This window comes from Bubalus bubalis, chromosome 3 (assembly GCF_019923935.1).
Source record: "Bubalus bubalis isolate 160015118507 breed Murrah chromosome 3, NDDB_SH_1, whole genome shotgun sequence".
In the NCBI taxonomy this organism is placed as follows: domain Eukaryota; kingdom Metazoa; phylum Chordata; class Mammalia; order Artiodactyla; family Bovidae; genus Bubalus; species Bubalus bubalis.
In genome coordinates this window covers 122,281,812-122,308,289 of record NC_059159.1, presented here as the reverse complement: position 1 = coordinate 122,308,289, position 26,478 = coordinate 122,281,812, and the positions used below count along the sequence as shown (strand labels likewise).

Genomic DNA, 26,478 nt, shown 5'->3' with positions numbered 1-26,478 from the left:
TTGCCTCTCTTCCACCCCCAGTTCCTCAGACCTTGTATTCCTGGAGAAAGTTCCCAATGAACCTTGCTTACTGGAAACATGTAAGTAACCCTACAACTTGCCCACAAATGAGACACACCATAGCTGCATGGTCCAGCCCAATAGCCAAGCAACCCTGCCTCCTCTCCTGTCCCAACCCCACACCCTCTGCCCGCATCCTCGAGCCTGGCTCACACCACCTTCTCCCTCCCTAACCCAGGAGGCTCCTTTCCCAGACCTGGGATTGGCCTTCCCCTGCCTTCCTGGGCAGACTCAGAAATGAGTGTTGGAGGAGCCTGAGGCTTCACAACTCTAAGCAGGTGCTTTACCAGTCAGTCTAGCATGTGTCTTCAAGGTGACCTCAAGGGTATAGGATAGGGGGCCTTTCAGACATCACCTTGGCCAGGGCCTGGGGAGATGCCTTGATCTCACCCACCCAGGATCCCCTTCCAGCCTCTCCTTGGATCCCTTCAATGATGGAGTAGCCCTGAATCTTCACTCACTGGGAGCCAGTGCCCAAGATACGCCTCAATCCCACCCACCAGAGACTCTTTCAGCCTCAGCTTGGATCCCTTCAGTAACAGGGCAGCCCTGAATCTCCCCACACTGGGACTAGCCAGAGCCCAGGATCTCTACCTTCAGGGCCAAACAGAGGCTAAAAAGGAACCAACACCTTCCTCTCTATTTCTCTCTCATTAAATTGTGAATAATAATGCATTTACTTATTCTCCCACTTAAAAAGTTGTTTAAATCCTTTGAAGAATCTTGCAAGGTAGCTTGGCTAGACAGCAGGCAGGACAGTCCAATGCTTCCGGTGGGGGGGCCAGGGTCTTCCACTCGCCTGCCTTTTGGTCCAGCAGGTAGGCGTTTGGACTGATGGTGTAGTCCTTTGTCTGGGCATCGGTGGTTGTGGTGACACCTCCACACACAAACACTTTGTTGTCTCCAACAGAGCATATAGCATGGGACACATCCAAGGGGCACTTGTTGGGCAAAAGAGGCACTGAGCTGGTTGTCTTGTTGGCCTTTACCTTCTGCAGGTTGATCTCTACACTCTGCCGGTGGCTGTACACGCAGAGGATGTTGTCCTGATGAAAAGAGAGCAGGGGCCGGTGGTTGAACTCAATAGGAAAGGTGATACACTGGACCACCTCCCCAGTGTTGGTATCGAAGCAGTCCACCACCCCAACCCGGGAGATGTAACCCTTCACCAAGCACCGCCCAGTGACAATATACAGGTTCCGGTCACCCCTGGTGATCACGGCTGTGCCGTCCATAGGAATGCTCATCTTCCCTGCCAGGCACCAGGTCTCCTTGCGCTCATCATAGCGATAGATGTTAGAGACATAGCGCCTTGGGGCAATGCTGCCTCCCACTGAGTACACTGTCCCCCCGCAGGTCACCATGGTGTGGAAGACAAGCCCAATTGGCAGGTCGGGCAACTTGGTCCAGGAGTTGTCATCCATGTCATACCGCCAAGCCGTCTTCAGCCCTGAAATCTGCTCAGTGGTTCCACCAGAGATGTAGATGTAGCGACCAGCAGAGGTGGCACTCAGTGCTGCTGCCCGGTAGGGCATCTCTGAGAGCTTCAACCACAGGTTCTCCTGGATGATATAAGCAAACACTCCATCATTGAACTTTCCGTGGGCCTTCTGGCCACCTAGGATGACCACTGAGTCAAGCAGGGCCCCTTTCCGCTGGTAGCTCAGCAGGCTGGTTGGCCTCTCCTGCTTGCGGTCCACAAGGACACTCTCAATCAGGGTTGAGTGGGCTGAGCTGTTCTCCATGCCCATCACCTTGTTGTTGGCATACATTAGCGTCTTGTTGGAGACAGCATTGAGGTTGATGTAATTGAAGAACTTCTTGAAATACTTCTCCCGCTCATCCTTCCGGAAGCATACCCAATTGATGAGTGCGTTGAGAGCCTGGTCTTCATTGAGTACATGCAAGTTTTCATCTCGGAGCAGGCGGCCGAAGATGACAGGTGGACAGCGCATGAAGTGCACGCAGCCCTCAGGACTGGCCCAGTAGTGGAAGTTGTCACGAATGCCAGAGTAGGCCAAGTCTGACACCTCTTTGAGCTCAAACAACTCAGCCAAGAAGAGGTAGCGCAAGCAGTTGGCACGGCGGATGGACTTGATCAGGAAGTCATTGCAGTGAATTCGAAGGCGGGGTGTGTTGAAATACTGGGCCCCACGAAGGAGCTCTTCCACATTCTGTTCTGAGATCACCACCTTGCCACTGTAGAAGTAGTCTAGGAGCTGGTCCACTGTGGTCGGACTCAGGTAGTTGGGGTCAATGGTGATAAAGAGCTCATCAGTGGTCTTCATGTCATGGTTGGAGATGAGGTTCTTCACCAGCGGGGAGACTGCAGCCAGCACATTGCGATGTGCAAAGAAGACATGGTGGTCCACAGTCAGGGCTATGTCCCAGTACTCTTTGCGTTTTCTCTGTTTGTTCAGGTTCTGCAGTACGAAGCTGTTGTAGTTTTTCTCGGTGAATTCCAATTTCATGGTGCTTCTTGCTGGGTGAGACAGAAGAGCAGCAGCAGGTACTGGAGAACAGACTTTCTCAGGCCTTTGGGATTCAGATTGATGGTTGTTTGCAGAGCAGTTGATCAGGGAGGAGTGGGAATGAGAGAGAGGATGATGTCATAGAATGGATGAGGTCATCACAATGCAGGCCCCCCTCCCTGAGGCCTTTCTCAGAGGCACAGGGCTTTTCTCCCCTCTGATGGCTCTGATCTGCCAAAGCCAGATACCCTGCCAGGACCTAGTCCAGGGCCCAGAACTCAGGAGGAAACTCAGAGATGGGTCACAACTCCCACCTGGGACCTTCAACCTCACTTCAGGGCTGCTTCTGGAATGTCAGGGCCAGTCTGGGCAGGGCTAGTATGAGGAGGGCTATTAGGAAGGCTGGGGTAAGGATTTTTACATCATCTAGAGGAATGTACATTGCACAGGAGGGAAACCGAGGCCCATAGAAGAGTATGGACTTGCCCAAGATCACGTAGCTAGTTGGAAGCAGAGCAGGGCCTGAAACCCAGTCCTTCTGGAACCCACCCTCCCGGGATGCTCCTAACTACTCAGCTTTCCTCTGTCTCTGATTCTCAAGCCCCAAAGCACCCTTCACTGCCAAGGCTCCTGGATATTAGAGAAGAAAAAGCTCTGTCCTTTGGTTTCTGACATTTACGGCTACAGACATCATTCTTCACATTGGGTTGGCCCAAAAGGTCGTTCGGATTCCGAATGAACTCTTTGACCGACCCAATAAAACGGAGAGGTGGCGGCCCCTCAGGGAGCAAGGACGCCAAGAGTTACTCTCGGACCGGCGGATGGGAGGGCCCTCGAAGCCCTGATTATTTCAGTTTCACGGAAAACCGGGCCATTCTGTCCACACTTCCAAGTCTCTAGCTTGTAAAATGTTGGGGGCTGGGATAGGTCAGCTCTCCCTATCAGCTGGGGACTTGGACAAGTTTCTCATTCTCTCTAAACTTCAGTTTTCTCCGCTGTGAGATGGGAATAATAGCTGCATCCGCTTAAAAGATGATTAAGAGTTTACAAGAGAAAAGGACCGGAAAATGTCAAGCCCAGTGTTTGGTTCGCAACAATCGTTCAACAGCTAGCTGCCATTTCACTAGTTCGCCAAGTTTCGGTGTTCCTGGCTGGCTGCTCCTTTCGTAAACACTTGTGGTTCTCCGTGATCGTTGGCAAGTCTGGAAATCCCCATCGCCTCGGGGTGGGCTCCGTGCGCCGCCTCAGCCACGCGGTGGCGCTAGACAGTCATCTCCAGCCTGGGAACGGTGAGCTCCTTACCGACCCCGGCGCCGCCCTCTCTTCCCCGACCGGATCGCGGCAAAACACCCTGTGCCCATTTTCCAGACAGAGGTAAAGCCCTAGATAGCGGGCGCACGGCCGAGCGGCTAGAAAGGAGACATCCAGAACTCTAGGCGTCCCCCTTTGTGCCCCGCCGGGTGCCACGTCCACGGCCCACCCCGCCTCCTAGCCGGCGTGGGGCTCCCCGAGTTCCCGTGGCGTTGCTGTGCCCAGGAGGGGATAAGGACCAGCCGGAGCCCTCCACGGAGGAGGGCCGACTCCTGCGAGTCCCAGCGGGAGCAGCCTTCGGGGGCTCCCAGCACCCGGCTCAACAACGTAGACCCTGGCGGCAACGGCAAGGTCGAACAGAGAAGACTTGGGCTCGGACAGCACCCTTGATCCCTGAGCCCCACTCCTGACCGTCAGGCCGTCTTTAGCGTCCTTACTAGGAAAACTGTCGCTGCAACCTCGGAAATGTGAGCCTGCCAGCTCTTTCCCTCCCGGTGTTGTCAAGTTCTCATTATTAACTGCCGGTCTCTCCCTCCTCCCTTCATTCCAGATCTGGCTTTTTCTTAATTCGAAAATTATTTTAGAGTACTTACCTTTTAATGCTGTATTTATTCACCTTGATGTCTCCAGGGTGAGAAGCGCTCAGTCTCTTGACATACGTGTCTGCACAAGGCTAGAACCTTCTGTTTTCCCCAAGGGAAGAAGGTTTGACTTTCTGCCCTTCCAGGACTAGCTCTGTGGCTTAGGTGAGTTCCACCTGGTCCCTTCTCTCCCTGTGAAGATAATTAAGCTCTTATTGCTTCTCCTGCTCTGATCTCTGGAGAGGAGAGGCGGCTGTGATTCAGGTGGAGAAGGATGAAGCCTCTTGGTACTGAGGCCAAACACTTATCACTTCCATTGGCTTCTAGGCCTGCCCACCCAGGGGTAGGGGATGAGTGGGTCATTCATCACTCCTTTGCCCCCACCCCCACGTTGATGGAGGAGGTGGCCATGCCCCTCTGTTTTTGTTTCAGGTCCCAGAAACCATGGCCAGAAGATCTCTCATCAGATGCTTCCTTCTGGTTTAAGAAAGTTAGGTTTAGAGGGTGTCCTAGAGAACTTAGAGGATCCAGTAGACTTATTTCCATGTGCCAGACCTTGTACAGCTAGACAGATTGTAGCCCAGAGAGGGGAAGGGGCTCACTCAACTCAGTTCACAGAGCTAGGACTGGAAGCCAGGGTCCCTGACTCCTTCCCCTACCCTCTGGCTGCAAAGGAGAGGTGGCAATCTGGCTTGTCTTCTGCTCACATGGAATTTATGGTGGTGGTGATTTAGTTCCTAAGTCGTGTCCAACTCTTGCGACCCCATGGACTGTAGCCTACCAGCTCCTCTGTCCATGGGATTTCCCAGGCAAGAATTCTGGAGTGGGTTGCCATTTCCTTCTTCAGAGGATCTGTGTGACCCAGGGATCGAACCCATATCTCCTGCATATTTCAGGCAGTCTCCTGCATTGCAGGCAGATTCTTTACTGACTGAGCCATCAGAGAAGCCCTTGAACTTGTAGGAGTTGCCATCTTTACAAAATCCATTGTAAGAAATTAGATTTGTGCCCACTCACTCAGCCAGCTTTGTTCTCTGGCTTATCTTCAGCTTAGAAAGCTCCCCTGGTCAGTCTGTTCCTTATTCCAGCCAACTGAAGAAACAGACTCCAACCTAAAGGGGCTGGCTGCCTGCCACGGTCCATCAGCTGGCTAGGTATATGTGTGCATTGAGTAGAGTATGTCCCTAGGAGCTACGGGATGTTCAACGACTGGTCGTTGAGTTTGTCTTGTTTGTGGTAGCTGCCCAGGTATGGCCAAGGCCCTCAGCTTCTTGCACAGGTCAGCATTTTCTGTTGCTGGAAACTCCCTGGAGGGCGGGGGTTGGGGGGCCTCTATCTAACATTCTATCCTTCTGGGGAGCATCAATTAATATATCAATTTGTTGGGAAGCCCTGAAGAAAATGAAGGGTATGTTTTAAACATAGATTTGGCCTGGAACTGGAAAGGATAAGAGTCTTCCTGTCTTTTCACCAGTTTTATACCTCTAACAACTGGCTTTCTCACTTCCATATATTTCCAACTCATAACTGGGCTTACACATAGCTTTGACTTGCCATGGTCTTAATTCAAACTCATGGCATCCTTATTTTTTCAGTTCCACTGGTCAATTCTCTCTGTATTTCTTAGCTCAAATTCCTGGTCCATGGCCAGGCTAGGGATTGGCTGCCATGAATCACATGTCCACTCTAGTCCTGTCAGCTATGTGACGGTAGGTCACGTGATTCAAAACAAGTCTACAGGGGAGGGGTTGGAGGTATTCAGAATCTTGAGTTACCTAAGATGGGAACTCAGAGTTATTGATTACCTTAGTTACTGGTTAAGAATCAGGCATGAGCAACTTCCCTGGTGGTTAAGACTTCACCTTCCAATGCAGGGGATGTGGGTTTGATCCCTGGTCAGGGAACTAACATCCCATATGCCTTGGGGCCAAAAACATAAAACAAAAAACCCAGAAGCAATATTATAACAAACTTGATAAAAGATTTTAAAAATAGTTCATACCAAAGAAAACCTTAAGAATCAGGCATGAATCATATGGGAGTAAGATATTACACTAAAGATTTTATTGCTGTCCCTGGGTGAGATGAAGGGCACAGCAGAAGCCTGTGTTCACAACAGAGACCTTCAGGAAGCACGTCTCAAAGACTGGCCTGCACAGACTCCCAGCCCTGCTATCTCACTACCTGGAGATGCCATGATTTCAGGGACTCACAGCTTGGCCTTTCCCACCTGGACCACATGGAGTCCTGATTTTAGAGGACTCTGTATAGTTTGAGGCAAAATGCAGAACTAAGTTAGCGCCTCTAGGCCCCGCATGGGATATCTCTTTGGAACACTTGGGCCTGTGACACATTCCTGGAGGAGCAGCAACGCAGCTGCACTCACAGCTGCCAGGAACAGGCTGGGGCTCCCACCCTGTGTCGGGGGAGGGCACAGGCTGGAGGGCTTCCTCTGGGGACTCTGAGTGAGCTCACCCTCACCCCCGTGCTCACTGACTTCATCATCCAAGGCTGCTTGGCCAAGAGCCCAGGCAGAGTGAGGGGCTTTCTCCCAGAACAGGCCCCGGGCCACCAGGCAGAGTGGGGGATGGGTGAGTTGCAGGCCTAGCCCTGCTCCCTAGAAACCAAGGTGGTGGTGGAGGGGCGGCATAGAGAGCTCTGAAATGCCAGAGGATCTTTAGAAAAAGAGGGTGGGCCAAGGGTGGTGGAAGATAGAAAAATGCAAGGAAGTCAAGCTTTTTTTCTCCATTTGTTCTTTGGCAATCCCACTAGAGAATTCCAGGAGGCGTGCAGATGACATCATGTCTTACAACTGAGAAATCTCAGTAATTCCGTGAAATGGAGTCCCTGCCTACCCTGTATTTCGGATGGAAACTGCTTTTATTGACATGTTTAAAGCTGTATTTTTGTCACATTTAAATGAGGGTTTAATATTCTTAAATATCTACCAAAAGTAGATTACAATGCATGAAGGTCCCATAAGATGAACTTCACTTTCTCAGCATCACAAACAGTTGGAATACAGAAAGTCCATTAGGATTAGGGATGGATATAAGTAAGGTACAAAAAAAGTTTGCTTTAAAAAATTTTTAAAAAGTTTAAAAATTGAATTTTTCCCCTCAAAGTCCAAATAATTGCAGCTTAGGGACTCATCGAGATAAAGGCTTTGTATGCTCATTTCTTTGATGAGAATGATTTCATGCACAACTGTCTAACCAAGGGTGTGTGCAAGAGACTCAGCATCACACACACAAGCACACACACCCACAGGGACAGACACACAGCTGAGTTTTGTTGTTCTAGGCACTTCATATCCAAGTTCTTGAGTCTGCCACCTTCCCATTCCACTGGACAAATTACTTCTTTGGAGGCAGGACATTTTCCTCAAAGAAGCCCTGGTTGACGACATTCCCTGCTGGGAAGTATCTGGCCACCACAAAAGAGGACCCGTCACTTGCAGACGCCTTCCCCACTCCCATCTTCTTTGTATTCTTCCATACCATGGCTGTGAAGTGTCCTGTAGGAACAGGCATGGGGAGAGGGAAACAGGCTAGTTAGCAAAGCCTGGAGAATGGTGTTCCAAGGGACTCCTGAACTCCTGCACCATTCTGCCATGCGGGGGGAAGCTTGATCTTCAATTGCCAATCAGAAGGAGACACAAGACACTGACTAATTTTCTAACACATTGGGTCCTCTCAATCAGCCAGATAGACCCTACTCATCTCACTATCCAATGCTCAAAAGTTTCATGGTCTCCTAGAGATTATGGCAAAGCCCAGTGACCCCAACAATTAGAAGGTCACCCTACCTGGCACCTACTTCCACTCCTTGCCCCAAACCACACTTTCAAGGTCACCAACGATCTCTGTGTTCCTTCCCAGTGGTCACTGGTTGTCCTCATCTTACTTGACATCTCAGGAACATTAATAGAATAGATTCCTGCCCCTTTCAAAGGACTCTCCTCTTTTGGTTTCCTCTCTTGGCATTCACCCCACATCACTCTCTTCCTCCTCCTCTTCCATCTCACTTGTGAATACTGGAGGACCTGCATTTCCCAAGGTTCAATCCTGGGCTCTCTTTTCCTGTTGAGCTCTTCAGACAATTTCATCTTTCCTTGGCTCCCAAATATCTTTGTCCAGCCCAAATCTCTCCTCTGTGTTCCAAACACAACTACTTACTTGACATTTCCACTGGGATGACTCACAGGCATCTCAAATGTAACCTACCCAAACCTCACTCTTGATTTTGGTCTCTCCCGTTTCCATGACCAGTACCTCTGTGTACACAATCTTCAGGGTTGCTCTGCATTCCTCCTTCACCTTCATTTCCCCACAAACACTCATTCAATCCTGAAGAATCTAACTTCAAAATACATCTCTAGTCTTTTCATTCCCAAAACCATGGTCTCAAGCATGAACTTTTCTCACTTGGATCACTGTAATAGCCTTCGCCTGACTCTCCAGCATCCACCCTTGCTTCCTCAATTTACTTTCCATTGATGTAGCCAGAGTGATCATTTTGAGACACAGATCATATCTGTTTACTTCTCTACTTAAAAATCCTTCCATTGCTTCTAGTTGCACCTAAAATGAAACTGAATGCTTTGGTCCAGTGGCCTCCTTTCCATCCCTTGAACACATGCGGATATTTCTTACTATGGAGCCCTTGCACGCACTGGCCACTGTATGCAATGCTTGTCTGATGACCAGTGTTTTCTTATCCCTTAGGTCTTGGCCCAGATGCCACTTGTTCAGAGAGGTCTTTCTCAGTCACTCTTATTTCCTGAACACCTCCCTCTCAAGATGGCCCTACTGTACTGTTTCCCCTCTCACAGCATTCTTACCATTTGCAGTGATATATTTGTTTGATTACTTGCGAAGCACTTGGCCCCTTCACTAGGCTATGAGCCCCATATGGGTAGGAACCAAATTGATTTATTTATCAAAGTATGTGCAGTACTTTGCACAGCCTGACACATGGAATGTGAAATAAAACTTTGTGGAATGAATGAATGAAAGGCATATGGAAGAACCAACTTGGACTAAGTTCTGCCATCACTGAAAGTGCAGGCCTTGTATGTTTTGAGCTCTTTGAGACCCAGGCAAGTTAGAGCCTCCTTCAGTTTCCTCTGCTCTCAGCCACGTAGCTAAGTTCCTTCTTAAGCTATTGCTGGCCCCTCCAGATACTTCTGTGGCTGCTGAAGCTTCCCAGCATCATTCTCTCACTGCTCAGGCTGCCTGCCCTGCACTCACTGGTCTTTTCCAGCTGCTAACATAGCTTAGCCTCTAACTCTGCTCTTGTTTTGGGGGTCAAAGAACCGATGCTATAATGTACTCTTTGCTCAATGACCATAAATTCTCGTCTCCTGGGAGCAGAGATCAGGAGTTCATCCTTTCCACCTTTACTGCTGAAGATTCAGAGAGATCCTTTGACAGGTCAGTGGGATATTTACTTCCATGCCACAGTATGGCATTCATTTTCTAAAAACAACCCTAAAGAGATTATGTTTCCTCTTTGAGAGCAGGCACCATATTTGTCTTCTTGACCAGTGGGCTTAGTACACAGTAGGTGCTTAATTAATATCTGATGAAGAAAGGAAGAGACAGAGGGAGGGAAGAAGGAGGAAAATTGTGATCAGAGTAGCTAAGCTTCCCACTGGGTGGTTAAGAAAGAGGGTAACCACTTTATACTCATTAAGATGGATATTATTTTTTTAAAAAAATAACATGTTATTTGTTGATGGGGATGATGGGGAGAAGTTGGAACCCTTTTGCTTTGCTGATGAAAATGTAAAATGTTGCAGCCCCTGTGGGAGACAGTATGGCAGTTCCTAAAATAATTACATATAGAATTACCATACGATCCGGTGATTCCACTTCTAGGCATACACCCAAAAGAACAAAAAGCAGGGATTCAATATTTGCACACCAATGTTCATATTATTCATAATAGCTAAAAGGGGGAAAGAAAACAACTGCCCATGGATAAACAATGTTGTTATATAAGTAGAATAGTCAAATTCGTGGAGAAAAGTAGAATAGTCGTTACCAAGGCTTGGGCAGAGGGTGGTAGGAAGGGATAGGTGTTATTGTTTAATGGGTTCAGAGTTTCAATTTGGAATGATGACAATGTTCAGGAGGTGGACGGCGGTGACAGCCGCACAACAACATGCCTGTACTTAATCCCAGTGAACCGTGTGCTCAAAAATGGTTAAAATGGGGCTTCCCTGGTGGCTCAGTGGTAAAGAATCCGCCTGCCAATGCAGGAGATGTGGGTTTGATCCCTGGTCAGGAAAGATCCCACATGCCTTGGAGCAACTAAGCCCGTGTACCACAACTGTTGAGCCTGTGCTTCACAACAAGAGAAGCCACTGTGACGGGAAACCTGTGTATCCAGCTGGAGAGCAGCCCCTGCGCTGCAACTAGAGAAAGGCCCGTGCGGCAAGGAAGACACACCACAGCCAAAAGCAAAGCAAACAAAATTTTTAAAAATTATACAAAATGGTTAAAATGGTAAATTTATGTTAAGTGTGTTTCACCACACAATGAAGTAAAGGAAGGAGGGAAGGAGACAGGGCTGGTGTCCACACTCTCCAGTCAGGGAAGAGACGAAGTTCCCCACTGTGTCTTGTATTTGGTAAGGACTAAATCAACATTCATTGATTAAACTGTTTTTCTCCTATGGATGAACTCTATTTTTATAATGAAAAATTTTTTATTTATTATTTTTATTGGCTTCACTGGGTCTTAGTTGGAACATGTGGGATCCAGTTTCTTGAACAGGGAACCAAGGCCCTTTGCATTGGGAGCTCAGAATCTTAGCTACTGGACAAGCAGGGAAGTCCTCATTTTTATAATTTTAAAATTTAGGCATTATTTCTTTGTCTACATCTCTAAAAGATTTGTGATTACTAAATTCTTTGTGAAAACAACCAAACATAAACACTAACCTCCAGGGCCGCTGTGATCTAATCAAAGCAAGAATTAAAAGGAAACATTAACTACAGTTATGCATCCTGACCATTTACCCTTAAGCTCATGTTAACTGTTGCTCAATACACCCTGAGTCTCACCTCAGAAAAGAGGAAGCACTATTTTCCAATTCATCCTTGGTCCTTAAACTTTTAATCACATTTCTTTCATCTCCAGCTCTTCAGCAGCTTTGCCAGGTGTCACTGCTTCTATAGACTGTTTTTTTCATTAAGGCTCACACCCTTTTGCCCACAAGCCTTTTCTCCAAGAGACCACATGCTCTGGCCACTGACCTACCCACTGTCTCCATCACCCAGACAAGGAAGAGCTGCCATTTATCCACTGGTTGCCAAGAAAACGATTACAGATGCCCAGCAGTAGGGTGTCTAGCCCTACTGCACACATGCACACCAGCAGTATGAATGTCTGTGGAAGCCTTTTCCAAACAGATAAAACTAAGTCATCTTTCCTCTGACTTTGGAGGTTTCAGTCTGCACACAGATAATTAAGCCTGGGTATTTAGAGATGAATTAGAGAGGACACAACTTCCTTAGCAACCATCAGATACACACTGGTTTCTAACCCTAAATTACTAACAGCTTCCTTCTTTTTCTTTTTTTTCCTAAAAGGATCACATCCTCTTTCCTGCTATGGACCCAAACTTTCCAGAATATACATCTGAAAAACACATTAAATAAGTTACAGTATATCCTTGCAAGAGAATAAAAGAGAAAGCTCTTTTCCGATTGATATGATACAATCTCTGTCAACCTGCTGTGTGAAGAAAGCAAGTGTGAAAGAGATCATCTACCTGACACCAGAGAATAATAAAAGGAAAAACCACAAATGTTGGTTCGAATGACTCTAAAGGATACACAGAAACTGGTATTACTGGTTGGGAGGCAAAGCGCTGGAAGTCAGGGATGGAAGGAAGACTTTCCACCTTATACAGCTTGCAAATCTCATGTCATATATCGTATTACTTATTCAGAATAAGTCAACAAGCCTATGCATTTAAAAAAAAAACCAAACAAAATAAAGGAACTGCAAGAAGCTATTTCTCTCTACTCAGCAGAAACTGAATTGTGTCCTTCATCACAAGACTTTGACCTGGGTAGGGGAAGGGTGGGGTCAGGGATATTTTGAAGGCTCTTTCACCTACAACCTGGGCCCAGGTCAAGGACTCCCTGAACCATGATGCAGTGAGAAGCAGCTCCAGGGGTGGCTGACGCAGGGGGGACAGGCCTGAGCATCTTTAAGAGTCTTGTAAAACCCCTGCTTCTATCACCACCCAAAGCTGTGCTCCTGTCCAAGGGTCAGGCTCTGTGTGACCCCAGGCACTGCCCACTGGTGCCTGGGATGGAGTAGGGGCTGTTGGCTCTAGGCTTTTCCTCTTGAGGGATGGGAGATGTAGGATAACAGACAAGACAGAGGGTCAGTGATCATGGAAAGTTGAGACCAATCCCCAGCTCTGACACTTGAGAGATTCCTACCTTGCAGCAGGGACCATGGAAAAAGCATCAGATTGAAGATAGAAGGTAAAGAGAAGTCTTTTCCTCTTTTTGGGCCTCAGCTTCCTCCTCTGCAAAATGGGTGGAATATAGCCCCACCTCCAAAAGGTATTGCAGGTCACGTGGCCATGGAGGTGGAGATGCTTTTTACTATCAAGTGGCGTGCAACACCAATAACTTGCTCTGACACATGTGTGATTGCTCGTGAATCTTGCTCACAGGATGAAATAAAACATCTTCCGGACATTGATCTTTATGAAAAGAAGACCAAGTTCTGCCTACACATTATTAATCACTGTTAGGAGGTTGTCATTGTTCCTGCTTCACCTCTAAAATCTAATTACCACAGAACCAGCAGTTCTCTCCCAGGCCCTGGCTGCAGCCTCCTGGTCCTGCCCCACAGGACTGAGAGGAAATGCCTCGGTTCAGATGCTGCTATCTCTACCCACACGATTGCAAGAACCCCTGCCCCAAAGGGTGAGCGCAAACCACAGGAAATGGTGACTGGCTCTGAGAACATGTCACTTCCTGCTTCTGAAGAGTCCTGCAGAGGGTGGGAGGCTGTAAGTGTCTCCACCCATGGGTGGGATGGGGTGGGGTAGAGGAATAGCAGGATGGACAGAGAATCCTCTGTTCAGTTCCTCTGGTGCCTTCTGGTCAGAGGAACTCCCAGCTTCTTTGAAACCATCCTGGGCCCTGGGTGGACGTGAGTCAGTTTTGAGGAAAGACGAGCCTGGTGAGGCCTGTGAGGGGCAGGGGGAACCCAGAGCGGCTGCCCAGGGCTTTGGTAGGCTAACCATTCGCTGCTCACATGGGAGGTCCATGGGAAAGTCTGGATGGTCCCATGGCCGGCTCCCTGCATCTAAATCCCGGCTCTCAGAACATCCCATAGAGGCCACCACCTTAGGCCTCTCCCTTGGGGACAGGGAAGGACAGGGCGCTGACCCAAGTTCATGCAACTCATAGTGCCAGAGCTGAGACTAGATCCAAAAATCTCTGCATTCCAAGCTCATCTGAACCACAAACTAGTGTGTAAAGGAGAAGGGAGAATAATTGGGAGGTTGTGAGGAGGGAGTGGAGGAGAGGATGTGAGGGCAGGAGGGAGGAAGGTGTTAAGACCAGGGCAAGAGTCAGTGGCTCAGCAGTTTTCCTGATGGCCCCAGGAAGCCACTGGCAGTTTAATCAGACTAGCATGGACAGAGAAGGTCTTAGAATACTCTGGCTCCTGGAAAGCAAGCCCAGAAGTAGGATGACAGATGACAAGTGCTGAGGTACCACTCCTGAAAAGACACACTCAGCAGCTTTTACAGTCCACAGCCTGTTCATGCCACACTCCAGTCATCTGAAGAGCGCTGAGCTGCTGGGGCAGGAACCGGCAGCTTGGCTGCTCTTGGATGGAGGAGTGTGTTACGTACGTACGTGTGTGTGTGTGTGTGTGTATGTGTGTGTTTTCGAAGAGGTGGGGATGGTTGTGCCCTCTGGGCAAAGTCAAACCAGAGAAATATGGAAGAAGTAAAACAGAAGGAAAGTGATTGATTTTTAGGGGGTTAGTTCCTCTGAAGTCAGACCCAGACTGCAACCCCACCCCGGGCCAGGTCACTGCTGTGTCCACATCACTCACCTGTCCCAGAGGTGAAGCCAGGCTGCTGAAAGTTGTAGTTCTTGATCTCACTGTACCATCTATCAGCCACCTCCTTTCCTGTAAGGAAAAGACACTGCTGACAACTCAGCAGCAAAATTAACCGACTCCCTATTCCTTCCATCTCCCATTAGCCCCAAAGCACCCATCCCTCAGTTAGACATTTCATGAAGCACCAATGGGCTGACATGGGGACTCTTGCCCGTGAGCACATCCAGGCTGAAGGGAGGGCCTTCTTGGGGGTTGGGAAGAGCCCTGACCTGAGGTCAGGGGGCCTGCCTCGTGTCCCTGCCCTGCCACTAATTCACTGTGCAATCCTGGGCAAGGCCTGCCCAGTTCTGGGCCTCTATACAACAGGGCTGAATGCAACATACTCCAAGGGCTTCTAACAATGCTGTGAGCTTTCAGGAGACTCTGCCCTCATTCCACCACAACTCTTGCTCCTGAAACATCCACAGGAGGAAGTGTAATTGGGCTGGTGGGTCAGGGTCTCTGCTGCAGGCAGAAGGGCCCTCTCCTGGAGCATCCACTGGTCACAGGATTCCCCTGGGAGCAGCTGAACTCAGGGCCAGAGGGCTAGGAGCCTTGGGCCTCAGGGCAGTAAGTCTTGAACTTTAACAAGTGCACGAATCACCTGGAGCTCTTGTTAAAATGCAGCTTTGGACTCCAGCAGATCTAGGTAGAGCCTTGAGTCTGCACTGCTAACACATTTCCAGGTGATGTGGCTGATCTATGGACCACACCTGGAGTGGCAGGGCCTCTGAGAGCAGTGGGAAGTTTTTCAAAATTACTGATGCCTGATACTGATTGTATCAGTGTCTCTGGAGGAGAGATCAGGCACTATACTTTTTAAAAGCACCACAGAAGATCCCAGGGTCCAGCCAAGATGGGGAACTGCTGCCCTAGAGACCACCCACCCAACCCCTCTCTGTAGGGATGGGGACACTGGAGCCAGGAAGGGTAGCAGATTTGCTCAAGGCTCCACGGGGAGCCATCATGAGGCTGGGAGGGAGCCTCATCTCCTGCTGGCTCTTTCCCGCCCCCCTCCCTTCTCCCCATCCAGGCCCACAGCCTGAGCCTGGAGAGGGTCTGCGGGCCTTGGGCTCCACCCTCCTCAGGGGCAGGCCCATGCTTCTCGTGGAGAGCTCTGCCTGGAAACATAGAGGCTGTCCAGGGCCTCCCTGGGGAACCCCCAGGAATGTGAGGCCAGGGAGGGAACAGTCATTCTCCTGCAGGGGAGGGAGGCGGTCAGAGTGCGAGGTGGCTCTCTCCAGCTTTTTTCCTAAAAAGCCACGCCAGCCCTGTCAGAGCCAGGAAGCTCCACAATGTTTGGTCAGTGTGGTGGGATCACGATCCAGGCTGTGACCTTGGGTGAGGAATTGCCTTTCCCATTATTATTACTTTGCCCAACATGGAAAAAAGCTCTATTGCACTTTTCTCATGAAAACAGTTAATACACGAGCACTGAAAAGACTTTTAGCAGAACGTGAGGAAAGTAAAATTCTTCTGTAACCGGGGATGCTGCAATGCCCACAGGGTCAGGCTGAGACTCAGCACACAAGCAGTCTTTCCCCCGCCCACGCTCTCAGCTGGGAGTTCTTTTCAAGGGGGTGCGGGGGCGGGCAGTCTGACTCATCTCTGTGTCCCTGGCACCCCGCACAGGCCTGGCCCTGAGCTGGCCCCTGGAGCCCTTGTGGTGAACTGCAGTCAGCCCCTGGGGGCAGATAGAGAGCTCTGCGGTTCTTTTCCCTTTCTGGGCAGGTAGCGGCATCATGGGGGCACTCTGAGGGCACTGGGACCAGGAGGAGCCTGAACACTGGATGTCCCAGGCCCAGCTCAGGCAGTGGGTGGGGGGCTGAGGAATGACCCACCTGTCTGATCGTAGGATGCCCATGCCAAGTTCTCTCCACACTGGCCACGACTGGACTCTGGGCTGTGCTTGAGGATCCTCGTGCTGGCCAGGGCCTCTGAATACCTGCAGGAGTCCACGGTGCTTCCTTAGAGTGCATACAGCCTGGGGAAGCCTCAAAAGTAGGAGCCCTAACCTAGCGTGGCTGAGCTTCTGTCCCTGCCCTGGGCTCGTGGAGGCAATCAGGAGCATCACACCTGCATCACTTCTAAGCCCCTGCTCCAGTTCCACTTTACAGAGGAGCAAACTAAGGCTCAGAGGAACAATGGGACCCACCTAGGTAAATGGCAGAGGGTCTATTCAAGTATGGCTGTGTTTTTCCCCCAAGCCCACATCTCTCCTGCATCCTAGCGCCCATCCATGACTGCGGCAGCGGCAGCACCATGAAGGGCCTTGGGCACTGGGGGCACTCACTGCTGAGCCTCCCGGTTGAGCTTCTTGCAGAGCTTCAGTGGGGGGACACCATGCTGCTTCCGGTACTCATTGTGGGCCTTCAGGACCTCGTCGTTAAACTGCTTGGAGGCTGCAAGGAGTTCAAGATGGAGACCATCTCAGTGAGGAGAAAAGAGCCACGGAAAGTAGGAAAGTACCCTGCAGGCTTCAGAGCATGGCCCAGCTCAGACCTAAGCCCACAGGGCCAGGCTTGCTGCCCCAATCTCTGCACACCAACACCCCCAGGACTGTGTAGGGCCCCATGGGGCATGTAAGGAATCTGAGTCTTTATTCATGGCAATGGGAAGTGACTGACTGGGGGAACGGGGGTGAGCTAAGGAGACCTCTGTTTCTGGAAGACCTTGCCGGCTGCTGAGTGGAGGATGGGCTGGAGGCGCAGAGCAGATGGAGAGGGGGGTGCTGGACAGGGAAGAGTAGGACATCTGAAAGAAAATGTGTGGAGACTGGATATCTCAGATGGGACCTATGGTGCATGCTACAGGAGGACTGGGAAGGGCTGGAGAAGGGAGCTCAGAGAGAACAGGCCTGGCTGGAGTGCAGGGGTACCTGCACTGCCCCAAGACAGAGGGACAGATGGAGAGAGGAGGACTGACCAGGGCAGGACAGCATCAGGAAGTGGAGAGAGGGGAGAGTGTGGGAAAGAATGCTGTGGGGTGATGGGTGCAGCAGGGCGGGGTGTGATCACTGGCCTCAGTAGGTGAAGGAAGGTGTGCCCAACTGGGTCACAACCTCAGAAGGGGCAAAGCCAAGGGGGCTGGAACTGGGAGAGGAGAAGTGGTGAAGTCAAAGGTAGGCCAGGTCAGTAGCGGACAGAGGTCATATCAATTCGAATCTGAAATGGAACTTCATCTATCCCACATCCTCCATCCATCTCTCATCCATCCACCTATTGATTCATGATGTAAGCAGCAGCATCCAATCACCCATCTATCATCCATCCAACCCCAACTCATCTATCTGTTCATCTGCTCTCCGAGTGTGTCCGCTGTGCCAAGTCCCATACCATATGCCAGAGGTTCGGACAAGTTAGCTATGTCCTGCCCTCAAAGAGCTGACACCCAGAAGGGACAGAGTCTTGAAAACAACAGCCAACAGTGTGGCAGGGTCAAGGTGCAGGTGAGCACAGTTCAAGAGGAACTTGGAGAAAAGCAGCCTAACATGGTTAGGCCTGATTTGAGGCCCCGCAGATGTCTGAACAGGAGCTGGCTAGGCTAAGACTCTGAAGGTGCTGACCTCAGCCTTAGGAGTCTGGGAGGACCCCCTGCCATCACCATGGAAATGGTTGAGTTATGTGTGAGGGCCACGGGGGGTCCTTAGAACTGAGCTAGTCCCCTCTGGCAGGAGCCTGTCCCTGAAGCCTGCTGTGGGCAGAGGGTATAAACCAGAGGATGAGAGAAGCCCCCCTCCATTCACTGGCCCAAGTCACCATCACCAGCCACCTTTCTCCTCCTCTGCGGTCTTTTCCTCCAGAGGCCATGGAGATGAACCAGCAGGGGTCCTCTTCCCCTCCCTCGGCCAGATCCCTCAGGTCTCCCGGGCCTTCAGATTGAATCCCATTGGGTCTCTAGGGGACTTGAGGGAAGAAGACCGAGGGCTTGCCCTCCAGAGCTTTGGGCTAGACACTGACCAGAAGAGGGAAGGAAACTGCAGGCCATGCCAGTGTGGTCACAACCTCCACACTCTGGGGACTGGTGGGGCAGTCTGGTGGGGTCCAGTCATAGTAATGGGGAGTGGGACAGGGTGGGAAAAGGGTGCCAAAATGCCAGGATCTGGGAGGTCTGGATTGACAGGCAGAGATGGGGAGATGCTGTGACAAAGGCATGTAGGTGAAAACCGTGGCCATGGTAACAAGTCATAAGGCAGAGGGTGGAGCTACCACCTGAAGTTCTCAGGCCTCTGTGGCCGGGAGGCCCACTGAGAGGGAAGGTGCTGTTGAATGAGTACAGAGTTTCAGATCTGCAAGATGAAAAAGTCCTGGAGATCTGCTTTACAACACTGTGAACACACTTTACTAAAAAGTGGCCAAGATGGTGAATTCTATGTCATGTGATTTTTACCAGAATTAAAAAAAAGATTTTGGGGGACTTCCCTAGTGCTCCAGTGGCTAAGACTCGGCACTCCCAACGTGCAGTCGTCAGGGAGCTAGAACCCACATGCCACAACTAAAGATCTCACGTGTCACAACTAAGACTCAGCACAGACAAATAAATAAATATTAGAGAAAAAATTGGGGTTTCACATGTTACTCTGGATAATGGAGTCACAGAGGCTTTTAAAGAATATCTCAGGTGGAAGTGGCAGGAATCACAGCAACTCATGGGAACCACACTGGAGCCTCACTAACAGGACGCTAAGGAGTCACAAGGGTGGCATGGTGGCCAGAAATCCATGGGCTCCTGGGTGATGTGCTGCTTGTCCTGCACAAGCCAGTGTCCAGCTGCAATTCTTCACCCAGCCCAGCCCCCACCTTGCATTAGAGTCAGTGACAGTCTGAAGTGTGTACAGAGGTGGTGATGAGGTGAAGAAGGGGCTGGATATGTGGTCTCATAAGGGATGGTAGCAAGAACTGCAGAAGATCAGACTTTGGAAGATGCAGGACAGGGCCCTGCTGAATTCTGGGGCCCCACCGGGCAAAGTTGGGAACAGTGGGTGGAAAGGCAGGATGACAGATTTCAGCTCAGCCTAAGAAAGATCTCTGTCTCCATCAAAGCTTTCTGAAGACTGAAAGTGCTACCTCACATGGTAGTGAGCTCTCCAGCACGGGGGCATACAAGCAGGTGATGCCTCTCAGAGGAATTCAGGCAACGGAGGCCCAGTCAGATGACTTTTAAGTCACTTCCTATCCTGAGGGTGAGGGTGAGAGGAGGCAAGATGACCGACTGACCCCGGACTTCCAGGAGTTCAGTGTGTGTGTACACACGAGGGTGAGTGTGGATGCACACAAAGTAGCAGAGGCAGGCTGCCTCTGAGTGGCAGGCCTGGCTAGGCCTGTCCTGCAGTCCCTTCCAGCTCTATGTACCAGGCAGGCCATGGTGGGACACCACGAAAGACGCGTGGGACTGAGTGGCATGGGCAGTGGTGACCACAGATGTATCAGGGAAGGCTCCCTGGAAGAGATGAGGAGGAGGCAAAGGTGCAGAAAGGGCCAGGATTGCAGGGGTCTGGTGTAAACTGTGCTGTGAGAAAGAGGTGGAGTTAAGGGGAATGGGTGGGTCACTAAGGCAAAGCCAGTTTAAAGATAGCCCTGTGTGATACAATGGACCCTGGACTGCTCAGGCTCTGAAGTCTCCTTGGCAGAGAGGGACATATAAGGCTGCTAAAAACTAGGTCACTGCATTCCCAGAATGCGGGAAGTACTGAAAGTAGTGAAAGTTCCAGCACCAGGGTTTCTAGGAAGGAGTCAGCAGGGTTGCCCTCTCTCCCTGTCACTGACTGGAAAGTCTGGGGGCCCTATAACCACACCCCTGGCTGATGCAGGGGTTCCCTCCCACCACAGCAGCCAGTCCCAGCCCAGGTGGCCCCTTTGAGCAGAACTGAGCCCCAGGGAGGCAAGATACCTCCCAGTGACCACACCCAGCAAGAGACACACCCACTTCTGTAAAAAGACCTGAGGACAGATAAACATCAGAAAAAGAGGCGTCAAAGAAAACCCACCCATCCCCGCATCAGGCAGGGAGAGACCTCAGAGCCATCCCACGATGGGGGAGGGAGGGTTATGGCTTCATTTTGTAGGAGGGCAAAAGAGCATTCCCAGGTGGCTTAGCAGTGAAAAAAAAGTCCATGTGCCAATGCAGGAACCACAGGAGACGTGGGTTAGATCCCTGGGTTGGAAAGATCCCTAGAGGAAGGCATGGCAACCTACTCCAGTATTCCTGCCTGGAGAATCCCATGGACAGAGAAGCCTGGTGGGCTACATACAGTCCAGGGGGGTCACAAAGAGTCAGATGCGACTGAGCACACACGCTCACAAACTAAGGCTCAGAGAGGTCATACAGCCCTAGGGTACCAGCCTGGAATGAGGGAGGGCCTTCCTTTTGCTTGTTGGCCAACCATTTCTGGGTGCCAGGCCTGTGCATCATCTGATTTACTTTTCACCACCTTTGCTGGAGCTTTCACCATTGTACCCATTTTTTGGATGAGGAAACAGGCTCAAGAACATACTCTGTCCACGTTCCCACAGATGGTCTAGGGGTAGGCCCATGAGGAAGGGAACCCTGCCCTGAACCCCAGCCCACTGCAAGGGTCACCAGACAGAGGAAATCACTGAGAAAAGGGGGCCACCAGACCCAGGAGGAGCAGCAGTCCCAGTGAGGTTAACAGCTGCCTTCAAATCTTTGAGGAGAAAGAGGAGGAAGAGGGAAGAGAAGAAAAGAACTAAGATTTCTCAAGAGCCTCCTCTGTGCTAAGCCCTTTGTAGACAGACCTGCCCAAGTCGTCCCAGAGGAAAGCCAAGGGCTCTGGAGTAGAAGCTCCAGGGGGCACAACTGGAGCTTAAGGTCAGAGCTGCTGGAAGGGTCTGCCTGGGCCTGGCTCCTGCGGCCAAGGTGAGGGGGCAGGCCAGGGCGTCTCTGCTAGGTGGAAGACAAAGGCTCTCAAAGGTCCTTAGGGCAGAGCTTCTAACTACGGAATAGACTCTGAGGAGGTCCGTGCCTCTCCTCCCTCACAACTGTTGGCTGAAACAGGCCCCTCCCTTAGCATTCGTCCTCTTCTGGCCTCCCAGAGCCCAGCTGACTCATTTCTCAGCCCTCTCCCAACTCCGCATCAAAGAGGCCCAGGACCGGCAGGGGCCAGAGCAGGAATTATGAACAGGCCCCTTCTGTCCCCTGGCAAGAGGCTAGAAAGCCTTTGGGGCAAAGCTGGTTTTGCTAGTTTATCAGGAAGGAAAGAATAAAAAGTTGATTTAAAAAAATAAAAAGAATGAGTTCCAGATGGGTAGCTTTTTCAGCCTGGGTTCCAGGAAATTCAAGAGGTAAATCCCAGCTCTGCCTTTTATTAGCTGTGTGATCTTGGTAAAGTTGCTAAATCACTCTGTGCCTCATTTCTTCCATACACAAAATGGGGATAACAGTGTCTACCTCACAGGGTTGTTGTGAGAATTAAATAAATCAATCTTTGTAAATGCTTTAGATCAGATCTGGAACAAAGTGAATAAACTATAATTCAACTAAATGTCACCTATAAATCATTACTGTTGGGCAGAGACCCATTAGCCTCCTGGCTTTGTGGGGAACTCCCCTCCCTGATTTTAATGGGAGCAGGACTGCTGGTATTTAATTTGGTCTTTGATGACCTATTTCAGTACCTCTGAGCTCAGGTACTTACTGAGTGAAAAAGTGAGCACAAGAGCAGATGAATGAGATTCTCATACCAGCACTGGGGAAGCCTGAGGACATGATTCTTCTCATTATAGACAAGGAAATTTTGGTCTTTGGGAGGACATGTGACTTGCCTGAGGTCACACGGTGAGTCCACACTGGAGTCAGATCCAAGAATGTCCCTCCCTTGCCCTGGATCTCACACACTTTCCACCTTACATACTTCTTTCTGTCCCTCAGCGAGAATGACAAAGATGTCCCAGGGTATGCCTTAGGCTGCCCCTGTGTGAGCGGATGATGGTCACGGTAGAACTGAAGGAGGCAGGGCAGGGAGAGCACTTGTTCTGCCAGCAGAGAGGCGGTCTCTCTCCAGTCCTGCCTGCCGCCACCCAGGCCTGCTTGCCAGCATGCTGCCCTGTTTCCTCATCTGTGTGAGAAGGAAGGCTGACATCTGTGGTTTTCAAAATAGCTTCAAAGCAGGGAAACCCTTTTTTGAACCTTTCTTTAGAATCAACAGATGAAAACAAAACTGTGGGGACTAACCTGCCCACGTGGCCTTCCCCTGCAGAGGTGTGAAGGCCCTGCTCTGTAGAAAATTCCTGGATAATTTGGTCCCTGGAGATCTTTCTGCTCTGATGACCTCGGGCTAGGAGATGTGGATCGAGGGACAGTAAGATTCTTAGCGATAGAGAGTGTGTGGTTGTCCTTCAGGGCTGGAGTCCAGGCTGAGAAGCAGGGTGACAAATGATCAGTGTGGCAGACAGGTCAGCACCCAGCTGGGAAGTCAGAGAACTGGGTGCAAATCTGTTTGTCCAGGGTGTGAGCTTGGGCAAAGTACTCAATCTCTGTAAATCCAGTCAGCTGATAATAAGGGCCTCATAGGCTGTTACAAAAGTTGATAACACATATGAAACACCCAGCTTCAAGCCTGGCACACAGTAGGAGCTGAATAATTGGCAATCGCTATTATTAGGGAGCATATTAGAGGCTTCCACTGAGCCCCAGGCTGTTTCTTTTCTCTGCTCAGCTGCAAACTGAAGCCCAGCAGGAAGATGTGGGCCAGGGGCTGGACCTAGGAGTCTCTGAACACTGGACTTCCAGAATTTAAGCTGTGTTGGTTATGAGACACTTTTCCAGCAATGCCCACTACCCCAGTAGCTCTGCTGTATATCTGAGGTTAAAGATTAAAAAGAGATGGGCTCTGTGCAGTGATGAGGAAACTGAGGCCCAGAAGAGGCAAGCTCCTTATGAAGGTCTTTATGGAACCACAAAGGGCCCCTCTGTGGATGCACGTCTGTGATGCTGCCTGTCCTTTGGGCACAGAGAGTCTCAGGCTGGTGGCCTGGAATGACAAGTTTAGGCCTGTGTAACCCAGGAAAGTAATTTTCTCTTGGGATCCTTAGGGGACCCGGATACTATCCAGGGGGCTCAGAGTCTTTGGAAGGAGATGAATAGAATACATGTGGCTAAGGGCCAGTATTCTGGAAGGTCCCCAGTTCTGTGGAAGTTAACGATGGGAAGGGGGCGGAAACTGCCTGAACCGGCTCTAACTTGCTTTCTGCCACCATCCTGGAGACTCCGCATCTCCAGTCCTAGAAGGTGTCATCACCTTCCTGCACCCAGACTCACACCGCTGACCTTTCCTTCTTATTCACAAGTTAGTCACCAAGTCTGCTTGAGGCTGCTGCTGCTGCTGCTAAGTCGCTTCAGTTGTGTCCAACTCTGTGCGACCCCATAGACGGCAGCCCACCAGGCTCCCCCATCCCTGGGATTCTCCAGGCAAGAACACTGGAGCGGGTTGCCATTTCCTTCTCCAATGCATGAAAGTGAAAAGTGAAAGTGAAGTCATGCAGTTGTGTCCAACTCTTTGCGACCCCATGGACTACAGCCCACCAGACTCCTCCATTCATGGGATTTTCCAGGCAAGAGTACTGGAGTGGGGTGCTATTGAGGCTACCATCTTGAAAATCCATCCCCGCTTCTTCTCCAGTCCCTTAGATGTTTCTGTTATCTCTTGCTTGAGTAACTGCAACAGTTTCTCCCTGACCTCTACCTCCACTCTCTCTCCATCTGATTCACCCTCCACCCTGGAACAATTCTGGTCCCGCAGCTTTTAGATCAATGCCTTTCAGTGGCCCCCCAGGTCTCATGGAGAAAGTCCAAAGTTCCAAGACACTCGAGAGTCTGACCATCTCTTCCAAGAATCTTCACTGGATGCTTGGGAAAGAGATCCACCCCCCACCCCCACCCCACCACAAGCTCCCACAGCTCTTCACCTGCACCTGTCTTGTGGCATGGATCACTTTCCACCTCTTGCTAGAGTGTAGTGCCTGTCTATCCCCCAACCAGCTTTCTGATGCATTTCATAATCCACACAAACACTCCTAAGGGCAGGGGCCATGCCCTCTGCAGCACTAGGTCCACAGGTTGATACAGAGCTGACAGATGATGGAAGGGAAGAACAAGGGAGGGAAGGAAAGATGAAGGGGAGGAAGGAAAGATGGAGGGAGGGAGAGAGGGATGGATGAACAGAGAAAAATGGGCACTCAGCAGTTCTGGAAAACTGTTTCTTAGGAAAGAAGCCAGAAACAACTGATTAGAATGTAGCTTTAGATAATTTGTGGACTTTCTCCTAATCTGTAGAGAATGGGACTTCCCCAGATAGGGATTTCAAAGGGCCCTCTCACATCTGCCATGCTCTCCCCCACCCCCCACTAGCCAACGGCATAATAACTATGCCACCTTTCCAGTCTGCAAAAGACCCTGGGGATGATACCGGCCATCTTCTTTGTATAAATGAGGAAACAGGCACAGAGAAGGAAAGGGCTTTGCTCAAGATCACACAGCAAGTGGTTAGCAGAGCCAGGGCTGAAAGGCAGAGCTGCCACTACAGATAAGGCAGGCTAGGCCCAATGCCAGAGAAAGTCACTTATTCCAACATCGGTACCTCAGAAGTAGAGGACAGATTCAGGAAGAGACCCAACCTTAAACCATCTGAGGCTGACAACCTCAACTTTCCATGAAGTGGGGCTTTTGAACTCTGTTCAAAATCTTTCATTCAAAAGCCTCCTGTGAGGCACGAACTATACTGAGATAGACATGGCTCCTGGCTGTCAGAAGTGAGGAGTTGGTGGGGAGCAGGTTTTTGGCTGGGTAGAGTCCCAACCTGATAGCTGGGAGGGCTGCAAGGAAGAAGACACCAGGTCAGGAATCGGGGTGCCGTACTAGTCTAGGTGTTGAGCCTAGAAGGATGGGGAGGATTTTCAATTTCACCGAAGTGGGAGAGGCAAAGTGGTGGTGGTGGTGAACGCTGGGAAGGGGAACCCAGGTGAAGGATCCAGTGCCATAGCTGGGTGCAGAGGCAAGAATGGGGTGATGGCCAGCCCCTGAGAGCCCCACGGTAGAGCTGAAGAGTGTGTACTCTTTCAGACTATGGGATGGAAGTTGTTCGGGAATAACAAGAGGAGATCTGGGTTTTAGAAAGTTCACCGTGGCAGCCACGGTGGTGAGGCTGGGCAGCGGACAGGTCAGAGAAGGGGGAAGCCCTTGTGTGTACTCCTGTGTAGCCTGAGTCTGGCACGGGGGTGGGAGGGGGGTGCTTAGAGGAGAAGGCACAACGACAGAAGAAAAGGATGCTCAGAGCTGTCTTTCGCAGGGTTGGTCCGGGCAAGCTGCTTTGCATCAAGAGATGTTGTCACAGTTCTGTGGCTTTTTCCAACTCTAACCCTGTCCTGAAACAAAGCAAAAGCCACGCCTTGGCCGGACTCAGCGCTAATCCCATCAGCGCCTGGAAGCCCTCCCTGACGCAATCTCTGGCTCGCAGACAGGAGGACCCTCCCTCTGTCTCGCTTTCGCTCCCTCTCTCCCGGTGGCCCGACGGCCACCTCGGCTTCCTGGCTGCCCCGGAAACTGCCAGCTCTGTGAGCCCCTCCATCCCGCACCCTGTGGTCCCACAGCGCGGCCGGAGCCGCGTCGCCCCGGCGGAGGTGGTCGACCCACTCCCCCTGGGGATCCAGCCAGCTTCGGGAAGAGTGACAGCGAGGACCTCGGAGCCCCGAGCCATCACCGCACCCCGGTCCTGCTGGCCCGGCGGGCTCACCTGATTTGCCCATGGCAGGCTCGGCGCGCTGCTCCGCTCCCGCTGCGCTGCGCTGCGCTCCCTCCCGGCCGGGCGCCGTTCAGAGCTGAGGAGGAGGCCTGGCGGCTGCAGCCCCTCCCCCGGCGCCGCCCGGCCCCCGCCTTATATGGCAGTGGCAG

General features: G+C 50.9%; 2 protein-coding genes and 1 long non-coding RNA gene across 5 annotated transcripts; 1 reads left to right on the top strand and 2 right to left on the bottom strand.

Annotated features, from left to right (window-relative positions):
- CCIN (calicin) lies at positions 1 to 4,573 on the bottom strand. The gene is made up of 2 exons (XM_006073601.3): positions 4,436 to 4,573; positions 1 to 2,595 (listed from the first exon to the last, which is right to left on the bottom strand). The coding sequence occupies exon 2, from the start codon at positions 2,529 to 2,531 to the stop codon at positions 765 to 767; it is 1,767 nt and encodes a 588-aa protein (XP_006073663.1). The 5' UTR covers positions 2,532 to 2,595; positions 4,436 to 4,573; the 3' UTR covers positions 1 to 764.
- Positions 4,112 to 12,451, top strand: LOC112583917. 2 transcript variants are annotated; one of them, XR_003108221.3, is made up of 3 exons: positions 4,112 to 4,309; positions 4,473 to 4,588; positions 12,024 to 12,451. It is a non-coding gene; the product is annotated as an uncharacterized LOC112583917 (long non-coding RNA). The 2 variants fall into 2 exon arrangements; XR_006549991.2 differs by lacking the exon at positions 4,473 to 4,588.
- On the bottom strand, positions 7,327 to 26,478 carry GLIPR2 (GLI pathogenesis related 2). 2 transcript variants are annotated; one of them, XM_006073602.4, is made up of 5 exons: positions 26,321 to 26,477; positions 16,868 to 16,976; positions 16,416 to 16,519; positions 14,527 to 14,604; positions 7,327 to 7,940 (listed from the first exon to the last, which is right to left on the bottom strand). In XM_006073602.4, the coding sequence occupies exons 1-5, from the start codon at positions 26,331 to 26,333 to the stop codon at positions 7,780 to 7,782; spliced, it is 465 nt and encodes a 154-aa protein (XP_006073664.1). In that variant the 5' UTR covers positions 26,334 to 26,477; the 3' UTR covers positions 7,327 to 7,779. The 2 variants fall into 2 exon arrangements, with proteins under 2 accessions (XP_006073664.1, XP_025137500.1); XM_025281715.2 differs by lacking the exons at positions 14,527 to 14,604; positions 16,416 to 16,519 and having other exon boundaries at positions 7,874 to 7,940; positions 26,321 to 26,478.

Bases quoted from the DNA above. Each gene is read 5' to 3' on its own strand.
- CCIN (XM_006073601.3), bottom strand. From the start codon at position 2,531: ATGAAATTGGAATTCACCGAGAAAAACTACAACAGCTTCGTACTGCAG.
- GLIPR2 (XM_006073602.4), bottom strand. The intron at 16,520-16,867 runs GTGAGTGCCCCC...GGACTCCTGCAG, and splicing joins CTCAACCGGGAGGCTCAGCA to GTATTCAGAGGCCCTGGCCA. The intron at 14,605-16,415 runs GTGGGTCATTCC...TTTTCCTTACAG, and splicing joins GGCATCCTACGATCAGACAG to GAAAGGAGGTGGCTGATAGA.